Below are 20,715 nucleotides of genomic sequence, written 5' to 3'. Positions count from 1 at the left end.
TACCAAACTCATAGCGATCATCGGACTACAACTGAATACATATTTAACCTGGGGAACGGACTCCAAACTCATACCGGACTTGGCACTGATTCTTAACCCATACCAATCCGTTCGTAATTGGTTCTGAGCCCATGTGTGTCCACGAACAGCTCTCTTTTTTATTCCAGCCTACCATCTGTACTTTTATCTGTTTTAGTCGTTACAAGGATCGTGAACCTGTCCCGGTTCAGAAACTGTGTTAACAAAGAAGTTTTGTAGCTAGGATGTTTTGGACGTTTGGTTTTCCAGTCGTTAATAATCTTTAATAATCTGTTTATTGAGGCCTCTCTTCATCATTAGCATTTTTTTATTTACTTAGTTTCCCTTGAATATTTAGCGAGATACTGGTCGTGATAACGAGTAGCAATGATTTGGAGCTCATCATCCATATTTATACAATCTTCGAGATGCATAGCGAAATGCAGATGTATGAAGTAGCTGATGTTCAATATCTTCTTCTATTTAGCGTAACGTCCTATGGGACATGGCATGCCGGCCTATGCAGGCTTTCGAGACTTTATTAATTATCACGCAGCCGGATAGTCAAATCTTTGCTTCGGGGGGACGGTCCCTTCTAGGCTTGAGCCCACGATTGGCATGTTGTTAAGCCATGTGAGCTAACGACTGTACCACGGGACCGCCCCAAATATCTTCAATATATGAATTGTATTATTCGGATGAGATCAAAAATAATTATTCATATTAAAAATAAATCAAACAGTTGCATGCTTACATATCCCAGCACCTAGTTCTGGTTACTTGCATGGGGGTAAAAATATATATTTTTATTTAATATAACGCACGCTTTCACAGTGGGACGGAGGCATTGGTATGGGCATCCTATAACAGATAAAAATATATGTATGTATATTCGTAACGTTTCGTTGTTTAAATAAGGTATCGCGTTTTTTTTGTTCGTTTCTCCCTCCCCGTAAGCGTTTCTCTTTAGTGCCATCGTATTGTTTGCGGGTGTGTCCTCTCGAACAGAGCTTTCTGCTCACGTCTTTAGCCCTTTATCCAGTAGCAGTCGAAGCAGCTTACTACGCGCACTATCGTCGATCGTGTACTAAACCTAGTAACAAGTTGGCCCAGTTCGTTTGCCGTTCGCTTCTCATACGACAAAGCTCTGATTATTATCACAAAACTCGTAAATATTGTCCACAAACTCGACCGACTCGTTGGCGGACGGAGGGTTCGATGATTTGCACCTCGGTGCCAAACTGTGGCGCGATCCGGCCGACGGTGCATGGGTAAAGCAGGTGTCCGCACTGAGCGCTTCACCCTCCTCGACCGATCCAGTTCGGAAGTGTTTCGTCATGCCGTATCGCTGCTGTTGCTGCTGCCCTGCGCCGCTCTGTTTGCCGGCCGGCCGCCGATAGCACTGGCCCGCTTCCTGTGCCTCCAGCAGGGCGCGCAGATTATCGATCAGCGGTGACTTCTCCTCGATCTCCATCTTCGTTTCGAGCAGCTGCTGCTCGATTTCGATAATCTCCTTGGCACACCGGTCGATCGACTGCTGCAGCCGCTCGACGTGGAAGTCCAGCCCGATGTGCGAGCGGTAGATTTGATTCTCGGCATGGAATTTGGCACTCTTCAGCTTCAGCCGGCGGAGCAGCTCCTCCTCCTGCTCGAGCAGATGCTGCATCTCCGCCATCTTGGTCGCAATCTCCTGCCGGATCAGATCGAACCGAAACGAGGTCCGATTGAACGTGCCCTTGCGCAGCTCGCACTGGTCGTCCGACTCGAAGTCATCGACCGGCGGCGTAAAGTCCTCCTCTTCCACCACATCGTCCTCCTCGTCCTGGTCACCTACCAGCTCCACCAGCTCCTGGTCCCGATCGGCCGATCGTCGGCCACCGCTGGTAGACGCCACTCCGTCGTCCTCTGACAGTGTGTACTCCAGCTCGGCCGATGATGGTTTTCTGTGCTGATGGTGACAGCGCAGCGAGTCGTACCGACGCTTCGACCGGTGGTACTTCTGCTGTCGTTTCGCACTGTCGCCCGAACCCTCCAGCAGCTCGTGCTCCTCCTTTCCACCCAGCTCGGTAGCAAGCTCGTCCGAGTCCTTTGCGTACCGATCAATCTCCACCATCGAGCCAAAGTTGGGCCGCTTGGGCAGCGTGTCCCGGCGACTCAGCGCGTGGTTGTTGGTGAAGATGCCACTGTCGCTGTCGGAAGTGTGATCAATCACCAGCAGCAGCTCGTCTTCGTTCGCTTTCCCACCATCGGCCAGCTGGTCGGACGACTCAAACAGCACGTTCTTCAGCACTCGTGCCCCCGGTCTATCCTTACCACCACCGGCCGCAGCTCCAGCTGACGATGATTTCCGGGCGGAAAACAGCAACTTCCCCGGGAACGTACTGCGCCGCACTTTGGCATCTTTCGCTTCCCGCTCGCTCACAACCAGCGGCTCCCCGTCCACCGACAGGTCAGACAGATTGTTGGTGGCCGCATCGTGCAGGAAGTTCTCCATAATCAGATGCTTGCCACAGTTTTTGCGCACATACTTGCGGAACTTTTCCTGCTGTCGCTTCTCCGTCGACTTTTGGCTGGGCGGGAAGAAGAAGGATGTTGCGGGATGTTAGAAAATGGGAGCAACGGGACGATATCACCGATCCAAGCTTACCTGATCTGGGACAGATGGTTCTGGATGGCTTCGCCCTGCTTCAGCACCTTGCGCATCATGCGATTGATCAGTCCGATCTTTTCCTTCTGCTTTTTCGATTTGTTCTCCTGCAGGTGGAGGGAAAAGGATGGAATAATTCGCGTGAATCAAATGCCTTACTGAATGCTTCAAGCTGTTTCAAGCCCACACTACACCGCAAAACATGCTTTATATCTTGCCCAAGCAAGCTAGCAAGCTGCTTGCTGCCTTACCTTGCCACCGGCAGCGCCCTTTTCCAGGTTAGTTTTGTTTATCTTCAAACGGAACTGCACCTGTGAAGGCAAAAGGAACAGGAAAAAAGCAAAAGCAAACTATAAAAAACATTGTACTACAGCAACTATCGCGCTATCGGGCAGGATTTTGTGGTGTTTTTGTGTGATTCACATAAAGTGAGACACGAATTTTATGAATACCGAATGAGCTAAAGCAGCCTGCACGCCTGCACTGCACAGGTCACGCCAACTTTCGCCTGCTGCTAATTTGCCTGCTGGAGCTGAGCGGGCGTCAATGGCGCCAACCACGGCTCGGTGGAGAGTCATTAAACGAGGGAGGAAATGCGGAACGACCATTGCTTACCTCGTTTTTGGCGTCGCCCCACGCGTTCCAGATCGAAAGGATGCGTGTGTCGCCGGTCAGGACCTGCTCGACCTCACGCCATCGTTCTATTATCACGTAATCGCTCACGTCACGCGACACTGCGACATCTGCGCGCGTTCGAGCGGCGTGGTGCGCACCAGAGCAAAATTCACGGAAACCCCATCCGGGAGAAAGAGAGAGAGAGAGAGAGATAGAACAAAAAAGCAGAAAGAAAAGTAAGGTAATTAAAATTCTAATGAATCATGTTTGTATGTGCCGGGTGATGGTGGAGGAAGTGAATAAAGCCACAACCCTCGGCCTACCTTCCGGTCCGTAGTTTCCGTTCTGGATTTCGTCGTCGATCAGTGCCCGGATAATGTTGCTGCACGTGGTCGTAGCGTTGATGCCGGACACGAACCGTGCCTCGCCCCGGATCCAGATCGGTATTTCGATGTCGGTGGACGGGGTGGTGGTGGTGGCGGTGGTAGGTTCGGATTCCGGCTCGGTCGATGGTGCAGGAGTGGTGCTGGTGGCCGGCCTCGGTGGTTCCGGTGTGATGGCGTCGTACGCATCGTCCGTATCGTCCGTACCGTTGCCGTCCGAGTCGGGGCTTTCGGTGTGGATTGGGTTGGGGACGTGTGTATGGCTGTGGTAGGGTATGGAGTTGAGCTGGAGAAAAGTAAAGAGAACGGGGAGGTTGAGATGGTGAGATAAGATATTGTTGGGACTTGATTTTCAGCTAGTGACAAATTAGAAGTTAGAAGGATTTTCATGTTGTTAGGACTAAAGGAATAATTGGGATATTGGGAGGACAACAACAATGAGCGCAACAATCCTGCTAACTTAGTATGATGTATAAAATTAAGGTTTATCTTAGGACATTAAAGTCTCTCTTTAAGCTTCAGATATGTTTGTCTGTAATGTTAAGATTTAGACAGTTTCTTTATTTTAAATACATTTTATCTTGTAACAATCATTGAAGGTCGATTCTTCTACTTCATGGTCTACAAAGACCATCTAGGAATGTCATAAGCAACTGATGGACTACCAGGTTATTTGTGACTTATTCGGTTTACCCATAGCAAGCTAGTCAGTCTCCTCATGGAGACTACAGGACTTCTTCATCCAAGATTTGAACCCAGGATGGGCATGTTTAATCGTACGACTTCATGACTCTACCACACGATTTACTCTGAGCTAGTCAGTTCAAAGACATATGTTTAAGCAACATTATAATGATGGTGATAAGTTCCACCTCTTACCTCAATACAGGTTTGAGAAGGATGGAAGTATCTTTACGATATTCTTAAGGTTGGTGTAAAGGCTCAGAAGATCTCACGAGTCCTACACACCTCTAAGACCACCAACATAAATAATAAGACTTGTTAAGATGAATATCTCTATGAGCTGTTGGGCCGTGCGAGGTTCTAGTCTCCAAAATGGCAAAACTGTCTGAGCTTCAATAGCGAAAACGTAAAGCTCCTGTCAAAACTGTATGGAGTTCAAGTTCGACCAATTTGATGGATTGGTCTTTGACTGCGGGTTTAGAGCAGCTCAGAATCAGAAAAAAAGAGTTCGAGGTATTGTAAACTCACCTTCACTGAATTCACTGAATATAGAGATTGTAGTGTCTTTGGAATTGGCCATCTCAGGAATTATTCTTGGAAAAATCTTGCACACATTCTTAATAAAATCTTGTTGTTTAAGGTCGTCATTAAAATAATGACTATCAAGGCACGAAATTGAGAGTATTTTTGGAAAGGGAAAGACCACCAAAGACTATCAAAGACTCCTCTTTGTGTCTGTTTGTCAATACCATCTCCAAGGGATACCGCGAAGTGGTAGTCGGGGACTTTGTTGGTCTGCTACACTAGACTAGTGTTTATGTGTTTGTATGAGACAGCGAGAGAGACAGAGATGGGTGATTCGTGTTGTGTTACGCTAGCAAGTTTGCCCTTTTTATTGGATTGTATTGATCAAACAAGGTAATGTTATTTCCTCCCTCTCCCCACCCGCTGAGAACAGTTTCATCGCGTCACCCCTTTTCAGCTTTCAACTTTCACTGCGCACTTGCGCAAGGACCTCCCCTGTTCGGGCAAAAAGCACAGCAGGTATGGGCAGGTGGTACTGGATACGTTATCCCACTGTTTCAAGCTAATAATGTAACGCGAGGAATATAAGGAGTCACGCAACCCTAGCACTACTCACCAGTTCGCGCTTCACCGTACCACGGCCGGTGCCGCAGGCGCGGGGTTCCGGTAGCGTCGTGCCGCATCCTGCCCATCCAACCGGCAGCGATTGCAGCTCCCGGTCCGCCGTCACAACGTCCGCTCGGAAGCTACCACCCCGCGAAGTGGATGCAACGTTTCCCGACGAGGACGATGGCTTGGCGATTGTGTTGGTGTTTGTGCATTTTGCCTCTGCTGCGTCGTCGCTAGTGTTGGTGGTTGATTTCGTGCCACGTGCCGGCTGTGTCTCTCCTCCCGTATCGTTGTCACCGTCCAGAGTGCTGCTAGCAAACGGGAGACCGGCTTCACTATCCTCAAGCTGGGTGGTTGGTTCATGTTGGCGCTGGCTGCTCGAACGATGATGGTGGTGATGGTGGTGATGATGATGATGGTGCCGGTGATGGTGGTGATGGTTGCGGGGCGGTAGGATAGGGCTAAAGTTGCTCAGCTCTTCCGCCGAGGTGGCCACCGCCGAGGCCGATCCCGCCGTCGAGTCGTTGTGAATCAGGGTCGAGTTTTGGGGTGCCATGGTTCCGTTTCGAGTTGCACTGATCGCACTCCGTCCTTGCTCTTTTTTGTTGAAGGTTTGGTGGGTGCGAGCGTGAACGAGAGCGAGAATGAAAGAAAATGGAAGGGGAAAAGAGGATGAATATTTGATCGATAAGTAGTGAACGGTGGGTTGGAATATGTTTTGGAGGGTAAACATGGGAATGTAATTGGTTATACGTAATCGTACGAGTACATGCGTCAGTAGTTGATTGCTTGTGGATAGAGGTGGGTTGGGATTTGCAGCATTAAGTCTAGACATTGTTTTCTGAAGAGTTACATAACTTTGATAAGGGTGTGTCTAAGTGTTTTATCATTCCAGGACGTTAACATTTTGCATTAAAATTCATATTTCATATCAATTTATACCATAAAGTGTGTAATATGGGTTTTTTTTTCCAGAGCACTAAGTATTAGCAAGATTTCCCAGTAGATGGCGCTGCTTTGATTGTGGCTGACAGTGACCTCCTGTTTCACTAAAAGAGTTTTATGAGTTGATTTTGAAGATGTTCCTTAATAAAATTAGTAGAAAGCGATAAATATGACCTAATTCAACCAATGATGAGAACTTAGATTACTTTCTCCTCAACGCTCATGATTAGGCTTTTTAAGATTAATCTAAATGGTGAGAAGATGTACCATCAACCACCGTCAGCCTTAATGCCTGATTTGCATCCCATCGTCCTCCCTTCAATCCGTTCGAGTCGGGTCAGCCAAACGATGATTTATCACTAAGTTTTCCCCAAGCGAAAGTTTCCCCGAGATTTTGTTTTCCGATTTCCCAGATTCGATAGGAGGAGAAACCCATCTTTTGCGTTGCGAGTTTTCGTTAAGAGGGCGATTAGCGGGAACCGTTGCCGCCGTACACACATTAGGCGGTGCGCGATTGAATCGGTGCGCTTTATCGTCCATCATCGGCGCTTTGTTTGGCATCGGCAATCGCACAGAGGCAGAGGAGGAAACGGACGAGAGTAGGCAGTTTTGTTTAGCTAATTTGTTTGATTAATGGTTTGGCTGCACCCAATCTGGGCACCCATGCAACACATCTACCAGCCCCTTTTGGCACCGTCCTTTTTCTCTCGCGAAAGCGCTTTGCGTTGTTTTAATTGACCTAACCCAACCGACGAAGCGGGCGGCCGTCGGTTGATAAGTTTTCCGATCTCGCATGTGTTTTCTTCATCTCCCGGCGTATGGTATAGGAAGGAAGTGGCATAAATTGGGGTTTTTTTGAGCATCGTAATGTAATTCCGCCAATATTTTGCACTTCCTTAATAAGTGGGAGCTTTTATCGCAAGCTGCCCGGTGCGGAATTGATTTTTGAGAAAATTAAATAAAAAGTTGATTTGCACAATTATGATTTACATAACCTTCTGACCCGGAACGATCATCGCCGTGGTGAAGGGGGAGTTTGCACCACTTAAGCGTTATCGAGGTGCAGACTAGCATGACAGCAAAGGCGTAAAATCAGTTTCATTTTATGGCAAAAGCCACACAAACACGTAAATACAAACAGGGAAAGCAAAAACCGCCCGGAATGTGAAGAATGGCATGAAGTGAGGGAGCGCGATTCTAACAATTTATGTACGCAGTCAGTGTAACATAGTGCCGGCGTACAGCTTTACGAGGCGGGAAGGGGTGCATTTGTATTGTTGCAGTGATTTGCTTTTCGTGGTTTTTGTTTCGTTCTGTGTAATGCAAATGTTGTTTGCAAAAACACAACTAACAAACACAGAATGAAGCTTTGTTCGTATTGCTGTATTCCTTTGTGCTTATGTTGCGATTGTTAGCTGGCAGGCAGCCGGCACGAGCTGAAATTCTTGTTCGTATTTTGTGTGTATGAATCAATGTTAGAAAATATCGTCATTCAATTCCCATTAGAAAAAAAAATGAAACTGAGTAGAACCTGTATTTTTAGCTACAATAAGCTTTGCAAATAGCATGCAACCCAAAGAGCATTTTATTAATTGAAATACTTTGTTACAATTCCCACAAATAAAACCATTATAATGGTCAATAAAATCAACAACATTAGAAACAGACGAACCTTAAGCTCGTTACAGTGAACATCTGTAAACAGTTACACCAATCAGACGGAGGAAATAGAATCCTCAACTGGCCCGGGGTACAGTCTTGGGCATTAGATTTTCCACCTTCGGCTTCCCGAGAGCTTCCCATGCGTTGTGTTCGTACGCTCGTAACTCCATTTAGTGCGATTAATCGTCTCGAATCCCGCTCGCTTCCGCTGACACAGAAACCCATTAGTCAAACAATTGCGAACCGAACCAATAAGAAGGGCAAGACCCGGCGTGTGCAAATGCTTGTGAGTGTATGTGTCTGTGTGAGCGCATTTCCCTTGTGTGGTCTTCGGGTTCCGTGCTGCCGGGAGCGCGTTTTCGTTAATTTTGATTGCTTTCCAGAGCAGTGTTGTTGTTGTTTGTTGTGGTTGTAGTTAATCTCCCCCAAATGGTACGTTAAAGATGGGTTTTGCGAGGAATACAAAAAAAAAACACAACGCTTAAAAGCTTTTAACTAGAAGGTACATTTCAGAGAGGAAAATCCCACCCACAAAACTAGGCTAATAAAGTGCAGTTACGTGCGATGCAATGGATTTTTGGAGGAGAAAAGAAAACAAAACTGGTTTGAATTTGTTGGCATAGTTTAATTTAAATGTGTTTCGAAGGAGAACGAAAAGCATTTTTTACTAATTTCAGATGGCTCCGATTATTTTGTAACCATTTTTCCTGATTTTAATTTTACTTCAATCAAAAGGATCTTACTCGATCTGGCGCACAGCCAACCGATCAGTTTGCATTGCAAATCGAATGGAAAGTTTAGGCCTGCGTACGTGCTTGATTACACTGACGCAGTGAGGTGGTAGGCAGTGGCAGTGGCTGGCCGTGAAAAGCTTCCCCCAAACAAAGCGCAATCGACTAACGACGCAGACGCGAGGGGATTAGGGGATCGGTGAGGCCGCCCCGGAAAAGAAATGGCCACAATGGTGCGTGAGCGGCTCTATAAAACATATGGTTCCGCTCTGGTTGAAGCGTTGAATCATTCGTATTGGACGCTGATGCCGTCCGTACACAGAGATAAAACAACAGAACGGCACCGGCGGCCGGGTAAAGTGATAGTTTCCTTCCATTTTCCAGCCATTATCCGCTGCACCGTGAGCCGGGGGAACGCAAAGAAGGGACAGGAGTGTGTGTGTGTGTATGAACTATCAATCAAGCCAATAAAAGAAAGAAGCTTTAAGTAACGAGTGCCGACCTTTTGCCTGACGCTGATGCAGCTGTTTTTCGGCGTTTGATTCGATTTGATGGTGTGATCAAGATGAAGCACTGCGGCACGTTAGGTGACGATGCACATTTCTTACTAAATAAATCATCATGTGTGTGGGTTTTTTCTTCTTTTTTTAGGGAAGGATGGTAGCGGAAAACGAAAACACTAAATTAAAGCTGCTGGGCGATGAAGACACGGGAACTGGGAGGAGGGATTGCTGTGTGTAAGATTTAATTTGACACAGTGATCGAACGGGCAGACTGAGTGATGGTGTTAGCTCATATACACACACAAACACAAACATCATACAATTGTCTGTTGGTCAGCAAGAGTTTTCTCGTGGAAAACCGGCTCCAATGGTAAGCGGGAGGCTGAGTCGAATTCAATTTCATTCACATGATCATGCTTAGCGCTCTACGCCACACGCTCACTGTCTTTCTCACATTAAAAGGAGGCAAGAGTTGTGCAAGTATTGGCCAGCCGGTATTTGGGAGGCGTGCGGAAATCGATTCGTCAAACGAGCGAACGCATTGCAAGGGCTCGGCTCATCTGATCGGTGGGCGGCGATGAGATGAGGAGGATGGTGCTGATGAGCTGTTTTGTTGTTTGATGGTATTATTTGGTAGCCATTTATAGTTCCCGCCGGCTTAACACGGTGTTAAATAGAATGTAATTTAATACATTGGAATCGCTTACATGATGATGAGCCGGGTGGAGGTTAGCGAGATTATATGAATCTGTGCTTGCACTGTGGCCGAAGGTTGGTTCGATTTTAATGACTGAGTTTCATCGTTTGGCACAAAAAAGTGGTTATTGTGAGCGAAAATTAGACACTCAACATTGTATTAGCACGTTTAAAATTGAAAACGAGTTGAAAATCCATGTTTTTTGCCAACAAAATACAAAAGACTTCAACCGCCACGTCACGTCAAAAGTAAGCGACGAACCTCGGAAATCATTTTTTCGCATAAAATAATGGCAACAAAACGGTGTACATCTTCTTCGCACACGATTACATAGTGTACAAAGAGTTGAACAATTTCTCTCAATTACTATCCGGTCCCTCCGCCACACCCTCCTCCTTGTGCTGGACACAGGGCTTATGCAATTGAAGCCTCCGCTGGCCGTCGCTGGGCGTTGCGTTGGGCACGGGCAGGTGATAAAAATTTATAAACATATAAATCCACCATTAAATCCACACCCGCCCTGTAATCAACGGAGGAGTTAAAAAACAACTCCTTCTGGCTACGCTTAGATTACCGTGTGCGTGTTTGCGTCGTTTCGCAACTATTTACCCAAGACAGAGGGGTAGGAAAATATTGTTTTATGTTATAAGTTGTTTTTATCTAGGATAAACGTGTGTTCGAGATGTTTGTGAAGAAGGGCGTTTAGAAAAAAAACATTCCTTCAACGGGTAATTGCCATCGTGTAGCGTGATTTCGCAGCCCAACCGAGCGAATGCTAATGGAATTAAAATTATATCGCCCCTGCACGTAAGCGCGCCGTTGAGCAAGAGCTAATATTTGATTGCAGCTGACCCTTCGAAAGGGCTGCCTCTTCACCATAAATCATGTCTAATTAGAAGAAGAGCCTTTGCGTCACATCCATCCATCTTCCATCATGGGCCAGTTCGACCTGGGTTGCGTCGAACGCGTGTGCCGATGATGTCGTGCAATGCGGCAGTAGGCGACAAACGCTCCACAAAAATGCGCACGGTGGCAGCAAAACCGCCAAATTACCAAGGGCCAAAGGCTGGCCAGCTTTTAATGATCATTACGATCGAGTTCGGGGCGATGGTTCGTAAAATGCAATGGAACCATCTGCCCTTAGACACGGTGGCACACGGCTTCATTTTTTGGCTGCCCGTCTGTTTTTTGGAGATCGAGGAAAATTGTTCGGCCACCCAAGCCACGTTGGGAGGTTGGGAGTGGATCACTGGCGATCCACTTTCATCTTCGATTCACCTTAATTACACGGCGGCCCTTTTTTATTCGTGAAACGCACCCCGTTAAGCCTTTCCCCTTTTTAAATGTCGGAGAATCGGCGTTTCTCAGCGTTTCGGTTTCACTTGCTGTAATGCCTTTTTTTGTTGCTTCTTCTAATAGGGGAGCATACATAAAAAAACCAGAACAACAAACAAAAAATTAAGAAAAAAAAACGCCGCGTTGTGTCTCACAACAAATCGTTCCACCTGCTTCGCATTATGCACGTAACGAGCCCGAATGTTCGAAAGCTAATAAATTAAATGGACAGAGAGAGAAAAAAGGGCACATCTTTCAAACTCGTTGCACAAAGCGTTCAAACGTTGCACAAAGCTAAGGGGTCAATAATGTAGAGGAAGGACGCGGGCAACGGGTGGATTATATCATGCGTGTTTATCGCCATTTGCCAAAGAGTGTTCTCCGCGCGAAAAATTGAAAGGGAAAGGTGCGCCATTGCACAAGCAAGCAGAATTGGCAGATACAAAGAAGCAAACAGCACTCCCGTCTACTCGATCGTCTTCTGATAATCGGTGCACACGATCGTGAATACGTGGCGTGGAGGGTTCGTGTGGATGTTTGCGTGCACTTTACACCTTGTGCTTACTTTGTGCAGCGAGAAAATTGGCCACCATCAACACCACCGCAAGAAGTTGGAGCGTTTTTCCTTCCCCCCTCCCGCAAAGCGGGGGCAGAGGTGTAAAGATAAATGTGAAATTCTACCAATCATCATTTCGGTTTCACCATCGTTTTTCTTAACTGTGGCCCTTTGCTTTTCACCACTACACTCCACATGTTCCACACCTGCAAGCATAAAGCCACGTGGCGCACGTAATCAGGCCACCATTGTTTTCGTGTCCAGGAGAGGCACACCGGGCGGAGGGAGGTAACTGTTTGTGCGCATTGCTCATCGTAATCAGATCACAAATTGGTTTGATCTTTTTGTTTTGTTCATGTTTTACTCTCCACTATGGCTCACGGTGTGGCTCTCGTGTTGAAAAGGAACGGTGGAGGCCTTTCTCTGCCTCTAGGCGTGGCATCTTCCCGTCCCTTCCCATCATTGGGCCCGCAAAACGGTAGCGCGTTGCGCGAGTCTGACAGACGCACTTGTTGTCCATTGTTTTCCGCGGTATCGCGGTGGCCTTGCGGACAGCCTAAAAAGACCACCTGCCTGCGGGAGGAAAGGATTGCAAATGTAAACCACCAGTCCAAACCGGCGCAAGGAATTTGTATTGTTTTGTCACTCGGGTGTGCGTATCAGCGCACACGGTGTAGCTGTTTTGTCTGCGGGGAATTTGTTGCAGCCGTCGGCCATCCCTCCCAACAGCATCTTTTCATCATTGTTTTCACCGTGCGCAAAGGCGGAGGCTCACCGTGTCTGTTTTTCTTGATGTGTGATTTCTTACATTTGATATTGGAGTTGGGTCGTCGCTTGATCGTGATTCACTCCACATTATCATTTGTCCCGTGCGCAAATGCGGGAAAATGCGCTCGCTTCATCTTTTCGCTTTTGGTCCCTCACTTTGGCTGAGCAGTGAGCCTTCATTTTCTGCATTTTCACCCGTCCGCCCGTGGATGGAGCGGGTGGTTTTGCAGCTTTCCCGTGCGCGAGCGTGCAACAATCTGGCGCGCGATAATTATGGGGGCGGGTGATATCGAAACGTAGCCCCATCTGGGTCTCGGGGCCCCTATCAACACACACTCGGTGGGCTGCTAATCGGCAAGAGTGGTAGATATATGGGGCACAAATTTTTGTGCAGCAATGATGAAGAAAAACAGATGGCTTGCGGAGAATATTAGCATTGTAAATTGTTTGCGAAAAGAGAGAAAGAGGAACAGAGAGAGAGAGCGATTGTTTTTTTTATTGCGCTTGTTTTAAGTGTTGGGAACGAGACAATCGTAAATTGATCTCAATCACAAAGCAAAGGTGTTTGGATCTCGTATGTGTTATTAATCAATTGCTGCAATGAAATGGAAAATGCTTCTTTGGATTGATACCTTTTGATTATAATTAATGATAAAACTGTTCTGCAACAAATTCGAAATGGCTCCACATACACATATAATTCAATACATGGTCTCATCACTTTGATTTTAATTTAACGACCAACGGATTTAAAGAGAAAATTTTATAAATTAATTTTGGCGACACCGGATCAAGGGAGATGTTAGGGGAATAAGTTAGGGTTAAGGTGTAGAATAGGTTTTAAGTACTTAGTTGGTCTCTGCCTCAAGAGTGCAAGACACATATGTTGGTAAATAAATAAATAAATAAATAATTTAAATAAATATGACTCTAGTTCTTCTGAACGTCCATTGACGTCTAGTATACATTCACTTTTACACATTCACATGATTTTGATGGCGACTTCCCCGTCGGATTCTACGCGTTGATGACAGCGAAAGAATGGAGTTATAGCCTCAGCTCTACCATTTCGATACGCACTGTTGAGCAGTACAGCTCGCTGTAGAGGCCAGTAAATGTAGTCAGTAGGCTCAAACATTATATACAACAAAAAAAAAACCATATAACTCCTAATCCTTGCTGCTTCCCTGTTCTACCCCTTGTTCTGGATGACGATACGGTTGCGATGGTTGACGATGGTGGCACCAAATCTGAACGATGGCACGAAAAGATCCACAGAAACGATATGGTACGATCCACTGTGAATTCTCCCAGTGCCAAGGTCCATAATTGGTCACGGTAGTGTACACCCGTTCACGGTTCAACCGGCTGCTGATGCGTCCCGTGGATGGGTGTAGTTAGTTGGGTTTCGCAGGTTTATTTCCTCCCACTATCGGGTACGTACGAGTTTATTATTATTACATTTGCTTGCTCCGGTCCGAGCTCGTTCACAATTCTTTGCTCAATTTAATGTACGTTCGTTTATTGTACGAACGAGGAGATGATGGTTTGCGACGGGTTTGCAAAGCATTATGATAATACAACCCTGCGGTACGTGTAATCAGGCCAATTATTGGAACGATAATGTTACTCTCACAATGTTTTTTTATAGCCGTTTTTTATTATTTTAAGCTGAATTAGTTAAATAAACAGAGACAGTGTAATGAGTCACACTTTGATTATTAAACCATAATATTATAAAAGGTGGCTCAGCACAACCTATACACCCAACAATGCGTGTTTCAGCCTTCCAGGTCGGCTAGAATCAGCCTCGTCATTATTAACACCACCAACACTATCATCATCAACGTTGAGTTGGGAAGTAGTAGGCAGTAGAAGCAGCACGCACACACAACAAAAAAGGGGAAAACCCCTCCAGGAGTGTTGATGTGATGGTTGATTTAGAGAGAAAATGACGAGCAGCAAAAGGTGAAATGTGTCATAAAAATAAATGAAGGTCCAAAGGGTGATGGGGTGTGGCCGCGCACTCCTATCGCGCGGATGGGAGGGGAAAAAAGGGAGGATAGCCTTCCCAACAGGACTACTCGCGTGTGGAGGACTACACGGAAAAAGGAGGAGGAGAAGTTGAAGAACAACTAGGGCGCGGTATTTTTTTTTACCACGTCCAGGACGCTTCCCTGTGTGGTGGTGTGTTTGTGTCCTTTACGGTTCGATTAGACGAATGGTTGGCGTGCTGGCGCACACTATATAGACGGCGTAGAGAATAGAGGGTGCGAGAAGAGAGAGAAAGCGAGAAAGTGACGTTCTTTAGCTTTGTTTTTATGTATGTCTTTCAGCTCTAATGTCGCACACGGTCACCATCCAGCAGAAGTTGGCCACACCGAACGGGTGAATGGCCGCTGGGTGAGAGATATTGATTGCGTTAATGGCACACGGCGGTGGCGATAGTTCCCCCCCCCTCCGTATTTCCAGGACTTGTTTGAGGAGCGGCACACATACACACCGACGCAGTGTAGTGGCACTAAAGGTGGAAAGTAGTCCTGCAGGACGTAGGACTATCGGTAGTAGTGGCGTCCCTTCCCTTTGTACGACATTCAAATGTCATGAATGGAAGGTGAGCGAGAGACAATGGAAGGATAGCGGTAGGATAGGATGATGAGACCATATGTTAGGGACAGTGGAAGGGAGGCGAAGGAATGGGAAACTCGACACCACACAACCTCGCACCTGTCTATCGATCGAAAAGATCCTTGTATTCTGTTACGCCCGCCCCAAAGCACGCTAGCCTTGAAATGTCCTCGCAGCGAACGGTGTTTCCATCAGGGCAGGTGTTTTTATTTCGGAATATCGATTCGATCGGGGTGAAATTGGTTGAAGTATCGCTGGCTGCGGCACTGCCGTCCATGACGTCAAGTGCGTTCGTTCGCTAATGGGGTTCTGAGCAAAAGGGTTGATTGGGCCAAGGGCCATTGCATTCTAGGGCTTTATTACAGATTGACAGCTGATTGATAATTTAATGAGGAATTATTATTACGATTCGAGCTGCATGGTGCAATCTTTTTGATGTAGACAATAACAATTGGCTGAAGGATATATAATCAAAACAAAAACGAAAATGTAAAAGTGTTTAAAATAATTACCTAAAAGGTCAATTTGGAAAGACTGTAAACGATAGTATGCTCTAAATTATCATCGTTAATTATTCTTGTAATAGCTATCAATATTTGTTTCTGAAAGAAATATTCAAGAATAAGATTTCAATTCATGAGATAGCACTATGATTATAAAACGATCGATAAAACGTCGATAATTATAAAAAAGGCACCATCACAAGGAACTTTTATCAGATAATAAGGAGTCATAAACAAAACAAATTAAAAATAATTGGAAAAAGTATACCAAATAGCAATGAAAAGTAGGAATAAGGGATGAATAAATTTCAAAAAAGCAAATATTGTATCATACAAATTGAGATATTCGTTTAAATTTGTATTTTACTGACGAAAGGTGTGTCCAGGGGTCGCTTTTCAACAAAAATGGTTGTTTTCTAGATTGAAATTCTCTAAAATTATGCTGAAATATTATGTTTTTAGCTACAAAGGATTGGTAATTACCTTAATTGTAGGTATGATAATATTAAAATAAATTAAAATGGTCTAATATGACAGAAATCTTGTTTTGTTTATCTATTCGGAAGAATTCATTTATATTCAGCTCGTTTTGTAACAAAAATAACTCAAAAATTTAAAAATTTTGTTTTCACTTTCACGCTACGTGCTCTTAATCACTGTTTAACATTTTTGGACGAGACCATACAATAGTTGTGACATGGGAACATGTTCAATATTCACTTTCATGTTTCTTTTGTCTCATAACACCGCCCGCGAGATAAAGTCACACAATCGCGTCCAGAAAGGCTCAACCGGCTACTTAATGTACTTTCTTACATTTCCAGCTTTTGGAAACAATCGGTCAAATGGCATCACCTGCAACTGCTATGCCATATCGTACCGCCCCATTGTGCAGGGCAATCGACCATTCGGCCAACCCGCCTACCCTGGACAAGCATCATCAAGCATTTCCGTCTTCCGGCTGCTTCGATGATGAGATAAACATGTTTCCATTTGTTTCCTACCCGGTGTTATCTGCATCGCGAGCCTCTGCAACAAACTTGCGGGGCCAGTCAGAAAATACTCCGGTTGTCGGTCCGAGGCGTTGCTGGTGAGCACGGGCACTTTGATCGCGCATCTTGATTTGAAGCAGGTTTGATTGACAATTACGCCACCCAGTAAAGGAGTGTGCAATGAAATGGATAGAGCAAGAAAAAAGCAGCCAAAAAGAGGGGAAAGCAGGGTTGTGGGAGTTGGCTGGCCGGGTCCGGTGGCCGTCTGGCCGATGAAGCAACAAGACATTATTTGCATCGCTCTGTCCATTTGTTCGCTCTCTTCGTGTCTTTGGATCGTCTCGAACGCCCTCTTTAAGCCGGCACAGGTTTTTGTGTGGGTGGTTGCGCGTTGAACCACAATATGCATCATCCCCCGATCCCCCTTATGTTTTTGGCTAGGAGAGATTTTCTGTTGCCAACTGCAGTACAAAAGAGAATTAAAAAACAATCAAAACCCCGTGTGCACGATCGATTTGGAAGTTGGGAAATGCCACAGTCTGCACACAGATGGTAAATTGATTGAACCCATCAGCAACAGCACCTTTGCAAAGTGATCACACACACATACACACACGGACACCTCGATCTATTTGGAGAAGAATCTGGCAAAGAAGAAGGAAAAAGCACAATCGAGAGTGAATGGAAATGGGCGAAACAAAAGCGGCAAAAGCGAGTGCGGCACGCGAACAGCACACACACACACACCGACCCGGCTCTACGGTGCTAATGAAGATCGGTGAACAACGGCCAAAGACGCCGCCGCCGCCACCGCCGCCGACTACAGCAACAACGAGATGAACCTCTCGTGCGCCCCCCGGGGCGGGGGTTGCGCGTCAAAACACTGGTAAGACAGAAAGCGAAGCGATTTGGCTGCGTGTGCGCTGGAGTAATTTGGGTTGAGCAACGTTCCCTCAGCCCGAATCGATTGGTTGCAAATGGCAATGTGGGTGATTATCCACAGGCTCGAAATGCAAAGTTGCGCAGCCGAACCTGAGCCGCATGGCGAAAGCAGCAGTAGATGTGCTTTGAAAATGTGCTCAACCACGTGGTACGTGGAAATGTTCTTCGAAATTGATCGTACGTTTGGAGGAGTACAGTGGACGGGTCTTTGCGGGAAGTTCCGGTTAGCAGAGGTCAGCAAGTCGACCTCCAAGACATCCTAAATAGAAAAGATTAGGTGCCTGAGGTCGATAAATATGCTTCGAGTCTCAACCTTGCTACCTCCCCTTGTGTGCTTCAAGTTCATGATGGGCATATCTTATCGACCTGTCCACCCGTCCACCGGAACGGAATTGACAGCACGCCGATGAGGAATTGACAGGTTGATGTACGGTTTTAATTTTTAAATATCAATTTCGATATCCGATGTGTGTGTTCTGTGTTTGAGGAGTCTCTAGTTTTGTGTCTAGATGCGTCACGTCATGCGTCGGCTAGCAAACGCAAAACAACCAGGGGAGGCGCCTGACGATGAGGATGATGATGATGATGAGCTACCTGGACCTGGAGCAGGGGCGTGAGGGAGAGTGGACTTTTAAATTGACTCGTTAGCTTAATGGAGTGAATCGGTGACGGCATCGGACAAGGGTCTGCGCGTGAATCACGGAAAACAAACCGTGGCACAGCCGTCCACCGTGCACCGTGCACGTTCGCTGAACTGGACCGGATGAAGATGGTGGCGAGGGGTTTATATGGCCGGATTTTGGTGTGCGAACACACACTGCCCCACTGGGTTTGGCGAACCGTGACCAACGCGGCGTCGGTGTGTGCTGGTCATGTGGGCTTTCCAAAAAACCTTCCACTTGGACGTAAAAGTGTACCCACCTCCTCCGGGCTGCGCGCCATGCCCAAACGCGACGGCAGTCGGTGGTAGAGGTCGAGGCTTCGGGTTTTGCGTGGTTTCGGATAATACTTTCCAAGTCAACCAATTGTAACCGGTAGCCCAGATCGGCTTTAATCGGTCCGGTGGCTCCCATCGGTGCCTCCTTGAACCTGAACCTCACGAGTCACGAGGAAGATTTGGTGGACAAAGCCCAAGGTTCCTCCGGTGCCTCTCGGACACCCGGGAAGGTTCAATAAAGAATGAGTCTCAGAAAAACAGGCAACTTGCGATTTGTTGCGATGGGATTGCCCTTCACTTGGAGTTTGGCAGCGGGCAGGGGGGGCCATCCGAGCTAACAAGCGGCAATATATGGCAATAAAGTTTCGTGGCAATCTTTTCCTGCCAAATTCTAGAAGGTTCTATGGTTTCTTTTTTTTCGTTTTCGGGTCGTTTGACGCTGGGGGTATAACTTACCAGTAATCACATCACCGTGACATGGACCTAACGGTAGACACCACGGTCGCTGGTCTTCTGCTTCTGGGCACTGCGCTAGAACTGTTTCTGCGTTCACAACTGTTTCTCTTTGAACCGCAACACACCTGGCTTAGCACCAAAACTGGCTTAACTTCCGTTACCCGACGTTGAGCTACGACACGGGCTCGCAAACACGCACTCTCTGTCTTGCTGGCGATCTTGCTGACGGTAAAAAAAACTGGAAGATCTTGTTCGTAGCTTGCAAGCTACAGGTAAAGTCACATACACATACACACTGGACAATAAACGGGTATGGTGAAGATGTTCTTCAGATCGCACACCGGACGACACAACAACTCATTGCACAACCTGTACTGTCCGTGAACTGTTGGGTTCTAGCGCTCTGCTGGTTGATGTGTGTAAGTGTTCCCGTACGGCTGGAAGGGCTGGAACTGTACACGCACTGGCCCGTGTAGGCACTGGTAGACCTTCGGTCACCGACTGATTGCTTCACTGCGGATCAAACCCGTCGCAGGGTTCTGGGTCCAGCTCTTACGACCAACACCAACACCAGCACCACAGGTCCCTTCCACTGGTACCTACCCCGCTTGGTGGTGGGTTACAGCAATCCAGTGCCTACTCTAAATCCCTAACACTTTGCCGCACGGCCGAACGCTCCTCCACTCCGTTCGGGCGTGTATCGGTGTTTAATACTTTCGGCCACAGGCTCGCCCGAGGGGAAACCAAAGGGTCCTTCCGAAATGAACGGCACTAGACCCCGGCAACTTGCGAGGGAGGGGGCGAAACAGGGACAACACTATCGCAACCTTTAGCCTGTCTCCTGTCTCCTGTATCTACAGGGACTATTAGGTTGGAGCACACACCACCACTGTTTTTGTACCACACGAAGGATCACACACACACACGCACAAACACACGGAACTGTAATAAAAGTGCACGATATACTTCCCTCTCCCCAGGCGAGGAAGTTTTGAATACGATTTTCCGTCCCAAAAAAACAGGGGAAAAAACAGAACACAACCCACACTGCTGCTAGTGCTGCTAGTGCTGGCGCAAATCCTCGAGTCTGTTTGCAGTTTTCCGTTACCGGAGCAACCGGGGTCCGCAACGATGACGACGACGATTGTTTCGACTAAGCCCGACCGGTATCCTTGACAACAGGCGAACAACTAAACATTGGCTTTTCATGCCACAGGCCGGCGTGCGGCCGCATTTGTTCATGCTGGGCGCTCCCCAATTCAGGTGCGCTCTTCGCACCGTTGCTGATGTGTTGTTTCCCTTGCACGAGTGGGGCCTTGCGGTGGTGTGAGAACGAGACCGAGAAAGCGAAAGAGGAAAAGAAAAATACAGGTGACTTTAATTCACGCTCTCTTTCTCTCTCTCTTTTGTTGGGTGTTTCACTCTCGCAGTACACGTTTTCCATCCCATTTTCCGTGGTGACGTCGGACAAGAGTGAGAGCTTGCGGGAGTCGAGAGCGATGCAAAACTCTCACAAAAATTGTGCTACGGCGTTGAAGTCTAGATTGAGAGACTAATGAGAGAGAACGACGGTGATCTG

At 46.8% G+C, this 20,715-nt stretch overlaps 1 protein-coding gene across 1 annotated transcript; it reads right to left on the bottom strand.

Annotated features, from left to right (window-relative positions):
• Window positions 1-765: 765 nt before the first annotated feature.
• Window positions 766-20,313, bottom strand: LOC120895796. Its single transcript, XM_040299444.1, has 7 exons — window positions 19,137-20,313; window positions 5,489-6,076; window positions 3,604-3,949; window positions 3,281-3,408; window positions 2,917-2,976; window positions 2,666-2,772; window positions 766-2,588 (listed from the first exon to the last, which is right to left on the bottom strand). Exons 2-7 carry the CDS (start codon window positions 6,035-6,037, stop codon window positions 1,151-1,153), a joined length of 2,628 nt encoding a protein of 875 aa, XP_040155378.1. The 5' UTR covers window positions 6,038-6,076; window positions 19,137-20,313; the 3' UTR covers window positions 766-1,150.
• Window positions 20,314-20,715: the final 402 nt, after the last annotated feature.

Source organism: Anopheles arabiensis, chromosome 2 (assembly GCF_016920715.1).
Source record: "Anopheles arabiensis isolate DONGOLA chromosome 2, AaraD3, whole genome shotgun sequence".
In the NCBI taxonomy this organism is placed as follows: domain Eukaryota; kingdom Metazoa; phylum Arthropoda; class Insecta; order Diptera; family Culicidae; genus Anopheles; species Anopheles arabiensis.
Note: the sequence above shows the minus strand (reverse complement) of the source record. Positions and strands in the feature narration are given on the sequence as shown.